This window comes from Convolutriloba macropyga, unplaced genomic scaffold (assembly GCF_964194025.1).
Source record: "Convolutriloba macropyga unplaced genomic scaffold, txConMacr16.3 SCAFFOLD_644, whole genome shotgun sequence".
Classification (NCBI taxonomy): domain Eukaryota; kingdom Metazoa; phylum Xenacoelomorpha; order Acoela; family Convolutidae; genus Convolutriloba; species Convolutriloba macropyga.
Genome location: NW_027449114.1, coordinates 87,254 through 96,000, shown reverse-complemented (window position 1 = coordinate 96,000; position 8,747 = coordinate 87,254). Strand labels below are relative to the sequence as shown.

The following is an 8,747-nucleotide window of genomic DNA, read 5'->3' as shown; positions in this document are numbered from 1 at the left end:
TATGCGATGGGATGCCAATTATTATTTTCTTTTTGTTCTAGGCATGCCCCTAATCCTTCTTTGCTAGCGTCGCACATAACTCGCGTTTCGTTGTTTATGTTGAAGTGTTTTTGTTCTATTATGTTTATGATTGCATTTTTTATGTTGTTGAATGCGGCTGAGTGTTTTTCGTTCCATTCCAGCTTTTTTTTGATGTTGATGATGATAGTAGTGGTCCTATTGGTGCTGATAGTGTTGCCAGTTTTGGTATGAATTTGATTAGGTGGTGAATGCTGCCCATGAATGATCGTAGTTGCTTGAGTGTTTTAGGGTTATCCAGTTGGATGATTGCGTCCATTTTTCGTTTGGTTGGCTTTATTCCTTCGGCGTTTATTTTGTAACCCAACCAAGTGATTTCGTTTAGGCCGAATTCGCATTTGTGTAAGCTAATTGCTAGGTTTTCTTCATTTAGTCTATTTAGTGTTTTATCAATTTCTTTTTCGTGTTTTTCTATTGTGCCTTTTGTAATAACTATTATATCATCTAAAAATACTTTTGTTGAGTCTAGTCCGTCTAGCGTTGTGTCCATCATTTTTTGGAAGGTTGCTGGTAGGTCTGTTAAGCCATAGAATCCATTTAAAAATTTATATGTGCCTGTAGCGTTGCCTCCTAATATGTTGAAATTACAGTGCTTTTGTGTCTCCGGGTGGAGAGGTAACTGGCTGTATGCGTATTTTAGATCAATTTTACTAAAATATAATTTTCCTTCTTGTGTTTTTAGTTCTGATATCTTCATACCTATTTTGTCCATTAGGTGGTCTATGCTTTGCATTTGGTATTTATTTTTGTGTATTGCGTCGTTTAATATCTTGGAGTCTAGTGCAATTTTGATTGATTGATCTGATTTTACTGTGATGACTACTGGACTTATGAAGTGTTCATCCGAGCATTTTGTTAGTTTTTGGATCTGTTTTTCGTCGATTAATTTTTTGAGTTCTCTCTCGACTTTTTCTGTTAGGTGTAACGGAATTCTTCGTCCTTTGTGTTGTGTGGGGTGGAATTCTTTTTTAAATGTTGATTTTGCCACGTGGTTTTTTGATCTTCCCAAACGTGTACATAAGTGGGGGTATTTATTGAACATCCATTTGGTTATTCGTTGATGTGTGTTTTATATGTTGTAAATTTATTTATAAATTATTCTCACCTTTATTTGTTGTTGTCATTGTTAGGCGTAGGCCGAGTTGGTCCATGATGTCTCTCCCCATGATGTTGATGGTGTTGTTGGTGACCAGTAGTATTGTACAGTTTTTGGCAGTGGATGACCCTGATGTGATATCCACTTGGATGGTGCCGATTATATCGATTTTGTTGTTATTGAAGCATCGAAATTCTCCAATCGATTTGTTCGGCTGTTTGATGGTTGTCTTTCCATTTGCCAGTAGTCTCTGTGCTGTGTCTATGTTCATGAAGCTACGTGGGCTTCCTGTATCTGCCAACCAGAATATTTGCTGGTTGTTTGTTTTTGTCTTTATCCAGAATTCTCCTCTGTTTGTTTTGTTTACGTCTGATACTTTCTCATTTGTGAAGTTGATCGTTTTGATGAAGTTGATGTTTTGCCAGTCCTCCATCATCTCTCTTATATAACACGTCGATTCTGGGTCGATTGTTTCTTCTGTTTCTGTTCGCTCTTCCGTTTCTGTTTCTTCGTTGATGTTCCTTATTTTTTGTTGTGATTGTCTTTGTGCCAGTTGGTTGTATTTGTTTTGGGGGTGTAGTCCTGTACTCATTGATTGTGGTCTTTGTTGTTGTCTGAATGTGTTACGTGGTGGCATCTCTGATCTGCAAAGTTTTGCGAAATGTCCGATCTTTTTGCATATTCTGCAGGCTTCGTTCTTCGCGGGACATGTGTTTAATTGGCCAGGGAGGAATTTGTTTCCGCATCTCCTGCAATTTTGTATTTGTCCTGTTTGTGGGGTTGGTAGGATCGGTACTCTGTTTTGTCTCTTAATGTACTGTATTTTTTCGAACCATGGGTTGTCGTTGTAGGTGGATGAGTGTGGTGATTGTGAGTTGTGCATTTTTTGTTGGTTAGCTTGTCCTCGTTCTCTTGCTAATGCATAGTTTAATGTTTCACTGGGTGTTCTGTCTTCTGATAGTAAGTCCATTTGGATTTGTTGATTTCGCATTCCTTGGATGAATATACTTTTCACAATGCTTTCTTCGAGGTGTTCCCAGTTGCATAGTGCTGCATGCTTTTTTATTCGTGAGTGGAATACTTCGAGTGATTCTCCTTCTTTTTGTTGACATCTGAAAAACTGAAATCTGTCGAATGTTTCGTTCCTTGTTTGTGTGAATGATTCCTTTAATTGTTCGACTAGTGCGTCTGTGGTGCATTTTTGTAGGTCCGTGTGGGGAAATCTTTGATGGAATATGTTTGTGGCTTGTGCTCCTAGAGATAGATAAATTAAGCTTTTTGCTTTATTGTCGGCGTCATCCCACGGAATATTATCTACCATTGGTCCTTTTTCTTCGATTGCTTTGCAATCGTTTTGGCAGTCGGTCCTCCTTTTTTGATTTCGTTGTTCACGTTGCCTTTTTTCGGCCGTGGTTTCATCTGCTTGTGCTGGTTCATAGTGTGGTTGTGCTGGATAATCTAACTCCTCGCTTTCTGGTTTGGGTTGTAGTTTTTCTACTTGAATGTTGTCCTTTACCATGATCGCTAGTTTCACAGTTGATATCCATTTGTCCCAGTCTAGTTCTGGTTGGTGACCTTTGTCCCAGAAGAAGTTAACTCCAAGGGGAGATCTTGCCATTGCTGACTGCGCCATGTCGTATTGAATAACTTTCGATATCAAAAGAGCAAGTACGAAGCTTGAATTATCAACTCTTTCTCGTTTTGCTTTAGGCAGAACTGCAGTTTAGCTTTCACGCTCTACGTGATTTAGACGAAGTACCAGTTGGCACTTGTGGTAACAATGTTTAACAAAGCTGTCACTTAAGTTTACAATATGGTTATCACCTATTGGTGATACTCAAAACATTAACATAGCAACAAAGGAATATAAGTTCATTCCATCAGGAATAAAAATATATGTAATATAGTTTAACAGTGTTTATATTATTAGGTGCAATACTTGGTTGTCAACTCTCCGGGTGGATCCGCCACCACAAATAGCTTTCTGCCTAATTTCAGTCTGCAATACAGACGGATATTTACAATCAAATTGTTGTAAAATTTCAAGACAATTTGTAAATCTAATCACTGCGCTTAAATCCGCCAAACAATTTACACCCGCAAGATTTAGATCACACAACAAGCTTGTACCGTTAAAAACGTCTCAACCGGACATTCAAAATCCAATTACACATAAGAAAGCTTTCCCAACGACACAGCACTCAACCACAAATGTGTGTAAGAATCTCTACGCTTCCAATTCTGTCCTTTCAAAGGTATTCACTATGACTTTCGTAGCAAAGTTCACTAGGGATGTAGTACTCAAAAACGTTCGAATTTGTATTCTCCTGTAAAATTAAGAAAGATATGAACAGATATCCCGCTTCATCCAGAGCTAAAGGTGGAACTTTCACCCGATAACGGTTTGTCCATGTGTAGACAATGGCATCACAAGAAAAAAAATTCTGCCAGTAATTAAAAAAGCTGCAGAAATTAGACAGAATTCAAAAATTCTCTTGCAGTAAACATGAAGTTGCATCGAAATAACCGTCTTCTGCCGCCAAAGTCCAATCCCTTCTAAGAAAATTGAGAATCTAGAACAAATGAGAGCAATCGCAATGCATCGACGTCTGCAAGAAGCGAAAAAACTTAAGATGTAGACTCGTTGTCCGTTATTGCGAATCGAAAGTCGAGGAGCGAAATCGGACTGACGCAAGCAATGATATCGGACTACGGTCACCCCCAATCGCACCAGATGTGCAAACTTATTCGTCTCCAAATTTGATGAGTGATTTCAAATTGTCCTCAAAGCATAATTTGAAAGCAAATAAACTCTACTAGTACATTTGTGTTTCTGGTTACAGCTTGTGTTTTAATAAGAGATAAACAGTGCATATTTAAATTACACAAAAAGCTAATATTTTTCTGAAGGAGAAAAACTTAGTACAATACCTGAATGTAGTAATTTAGTTCAACTGTTACTTTTATTGTAATCTCTGTTGTATCAACCTTCCTGACTTACAAATATTTCATCTGACTTCACAAATGGTTGTTTTTTCAGAATGTCTGTAAACTTTAAATGTTATAAATCATTCTTCTGTGTGTCATCTTACGACTGAGTCAGTAATCAAACTGCTTCTGTTCTCTTGCTTCCCAGTAAAACACAGCAATCGCACTGCGATTCTAAATATCTTCTACACAATAGGAGTAAACATCATTCGCTCCGGGAATGCTCGTCATTATCGATCCGCATTCGATTCTGTTCAAAAATAAGGTGAAATTTTTGAGTGCGGTGGAGACAAAACAAAACAAATGATCACACGATAAAACTCTGAATTCAGAGAATTACATATAATGAAAGGGAAAACTATGGGTTAAAAACTTTTAAAAACTAGGTAAAATCTTTCTTTAAGCTTTTCACCTATAATCGTTAGAAACTATCGTATTTAGATGCGCTATCGTACGCACTCAGCTGATACTAAATGCTTTCTTATTAGGTGGTTCTAAACAAATAAGTACTGCTTATGGTTCCCTCTCAACCTAATTAAATCTATGCAATCTGCAATTCACAAACGTACGACACGGTTAACGATGGCTAGCTTTTATCATTCCTTGATTGTTTCGCTTACTTGTTTTCTTTTGGCTCAATTTGTTTCAATAATCTCGCAAAGCTCTAAGTTTTGATCTGATAGATTATTTTTTTTGGAACGTGACGTGCAAGTCAACGATATGCACAGCGTCGGAAGTCACCTGTTTGTTGGCTTATTTTCATTGCGTTGAATTTAATATCGAATGTTTATGCAGGTTAAATAATTATTAATTGCAGTCCGGGAGAATCAAAAATAACGTAACCAGTGTTATATCTACTGACTTCAAATCAGTTGTCGAAAGGCAACACATCAATGATAAGCAACTACTACGCAACCCAATTTGGGTCCAAAATTTAAGTGGCATGGATTGAATTTGGGGGTAGTGGCTCAGGATCATTTTCTTTCAAGTCGACTTCTCGTCCATTTTGCGTAAAGGGATAATAACGAATGCATAACATCAAAGGTAAAAAATTCGCAAAAACAATTTGGCACCATAAATTATTTGAAGTTTATTATCAGCACTAAAATTTAACCAAAATTTACAAATTTCATTGCAAAACTTTCCATGCCTCTAACAGCAATCAAACTAATAACTAATAAATTAACAACAATCTACAATTTTCGACAGTTTGCTTTCAATTTATCGCAGAGGCTTCAAAACCTCTGATAAACGCAAATACCAGCATCACATCTAGGGGTGGCCATAGCAGAGACAGGACTCCATTTATTGGCTAATGGGTCGAACCTTTCGGCAGAACTTAGCAGTGTCGCTCCATCGTACCTAAACAGCAGCACATTTTTGATTGCCCGGAGACTCCATTCTCAAAAATCTTGTCAAGTTACTATTTGTGACTCAACAAGTTAGAGGACATTTCCGAGCCAGCATCCTTACCAAATACAGTGGACCGTCGTTTGGTCCATTTTACCTCTTTAATCCCACAAAATTATCGTAAGGCATGTAAAAAGGGCCTTGGAGCAAGGGTCATGGCGAAAAAGGAACTTCTTGTCCTTGATCTCCAAATTGCCCAAACTAGCGCAATATTAATTAACACGCGCACATTTTAAAATGCCGAAAGTCTGCAGCGCCAGAAGTTCTTATATACTTATCCAAAGGTTCCTATATACTTATCCAGAAGTTCCTGTATACTTAGCCAGCAGTTTCTATATACTTAGCCAGACGTTTCTATAACTTAACCAGAAGTTCCTATATACTAATCCAGAAGTTCCTATATACTTATCCACAAGTTCCTATATACTTATCCAGAGGTTTCTATATAATTAGCCAATTTCCTATATACTTAGCCAGAAGTTGCTATATACATAGCCAGAATTTCCCATATATTTAGCCATAGGTTCCTATATACTTAGCAAGAAGTTATATATATTTAGCCAGAAGTTACAATATACTTAGCCACAAGTTTGACTACAATGAACTCTTGTCATTTTAAAACATGCACATTTCGTGTTTTAACCAGGGTAACATGACTCTGTCGAAGTGATTCCGGAAGTCTGATCAACGCCGCAGACGTTCTCAGTGACTTGAAGCAGAATCACGTAACCTAAAGGTAAGGGCACTCGCTTGTAATTGAAATCTCATCAGCAGTCCAATTAAGAATCCTTCCGAAATTACAGGTGGTTAAGTGTCTCGAAGTTCTCACTATTCCGGCCAGAAATATAGAGAATTGTAAGAATATTGCGAGGAATTGAGGATTTGGTATATCATGAAAACAAAAAGCTGATCAAAAATGAAACGCAAATTCTACAAATTTTTCTTAATTCAGCAGCGTTTATCTTAGTTTTCAAACAGGTTTGAGGTCGAATAAACCAATTCATCACTTTAAACATAGCTGGCGGATTGCCGGAATAGCTGCCAAAGAAAAAGTGCCGTATAAGAGATAGACTTGCGTGCCGTATAAGAGATAGACAAAGATACCGACGCTATGTAAAAAACATTCAGTGATAAATTAATAAAGCTTGTTAAAAATCATTGCGTAGAAGCCTTTTCATTAGGGAACTTTATTACACATACGAGTTCTTTTGATCTCAAATAAATTCAAATTAAATTGCAGAAGTCATTTCATTGATCACACCTGATCAAAATCTAATCACGCGAATTACATAAAAACGTTCGCTAGAGAGAAAGAGAGAGAGAGAGAGAGAGAGAGAGAGAGAGAAAGAGAGAGAGAGAGAGAGAGAGAGAAAAGACGTCATGCGCCCAAATGCCATTAGGTGAGAGGAAGAAGTCATTCAGAAAATTTGACTTTTTCAGTTTTGCTGTGTGAACAAATGTAAAACAAAAAAGAGCGTCAGACGACGAAACAAAATAGCCGGAAGAACACCGGAAACGACGTAATCGTATCTCCCAAAAGAACCGACTTCAGTAGCCATTATACCCTAACAGAACGCAACAAAGCAGAGAAAACAACAGTCTTAAGTCAAAGAAAAAAAGAAATATTGCCAGAAAAAAATTAACTTGAAAAAAACAAAAAATTCGATTTATTTTGATGTATTACAGGTACACATACAAACAAAAATCGTTGTTTTATGCAATTGATACTAGTTATCTAACCACAAAATATCAGCCAATCCCTAATGAGCTTACAAACAAGTCTATTTTTAAAGAAAAGGACAAAAATGAGAAAATGTAAAATTTCCTTATTTTTTGTCAAATTGCATAAAAAGAAACAACTTTGTAGCAAAAGAAACCTTCATCCTTTGTAGTATGAGGAGCCTGCATGAATAAAGCTTTAAATCAGTCACCAATAAATTCAATCCAAACGATACAATGGGCAAAAAATCGCAAACAAATTTAAAAAAATAGTTAAAAATTTTTAAATTTATGACCAAAAACAACAAAATCAACAATCTACAGGCAAAAACGTTAAAACTCAAAACTAAGACCCCAGCACTTTTCGTAGAAAGTAATCATCACTCAAAATTTTTGAACGGCATTTCTAGCAAATTCTCAGTGCAACAATGTCAAATTAGATCAATTGCTAACAAAATAAAAATCTAAAAGGCTCAAACGAATTCTTTGAACTGATAAAAGCAGAGATGACGAGAACTATAGGTCTCCAAACAATAATAGAATAAACAAACTAGAATGAGGAGAATAAGGAGAGAAGCAAAAACACATGAAAAACAATGAATTGTTCTTGATTTTTGAAAGTTAAAAATTAAGTAAATATGAAGCAGAAAAACAAGTACATTTGCTTATTGTAGAATTTGCTTAAAATGGTAGAAACAATGTTCAAAGATTGGAAGAAATAAAATATTTTGCAATAAAATTTATTGTCAGATTTTTCAAAATTGCACTTCTAAAATTTTTTGCAGAATTTCAAAAACTGAACGCCACAAAATTTTTCATTTAATAGCTAAAGATTATTAGGATCCCAGACAGTGCACAAAAGACATTCTAGTAATTAAATCCAAAAAAAAACAAAACTGAGAAAAATCGGACAACTGCCAAAATCGGGCAAGCATGTGTACCAATTCTATTGTACACATGAAAAACAGAACACCTCACTTTAAAAAAAAGGCATTCAATGCATGAAAAAATCAATTGCCATACGCAATGATTTGTGAAGCCGGAAAATAACCGCCGTTGACGAGCTTGATGCAAATCGGGATTGATACAAAAAGAAAAAAGACAAATTGACCGAAATTTGTTTTTTTTTCAGTGTCAAAAATTTATTTAAATTGGCGTGCAGTTTCAGCTGGATTCTAAAACAATACTTAATTAAGTTTCAAAATTGAGAGCTAATAATCTTAATACTAATGTCAGCTAGCAAACACTGTAATGAACTTTGAATACTTAATTCAAAACGACTAACTGACCGGTCGGGCTCCAGCGATTTATCCCGTCCCTTTTGATTTTGATCTTTTGACTTTGGCAGTGTTCACCACATTGCGTAATTGAATGCGTGAAAGAACTTAAAATCCATTCAGTTGAAACAGTGAGTGAAGTAAGTCAGAAACCAAACGTGAAAATCGTGACTTATGTA

At 36.2% G+C, this 8,747-nt stretch overlaps 1 protein-coding gene across 1 annotated transcript in view; it reads right to left on the bottom strand.

Moving 5' to 3' along the window:
- Positions 1–5,223: 5,223 nt before the first annotated feature.
- LOC142354795 (kelch-like protein 12) overlaps positions 5,224–8,747 on the bottom strand; it is a 41,337-nt gene continuing 37,813 nt past the window's right edge. The window contains exon 9 of the mRNA XM_075407170.1: positions 5,224–5,524. Coding sequence (XP_075263285.1) covers positions 5,398–5,524 — 127 coding nt within the window. The 3' untranslated portion in view covers positions 5,224–5,397. The remainder of the gene's footprint in view (positions 5,525–8,747) is intronic.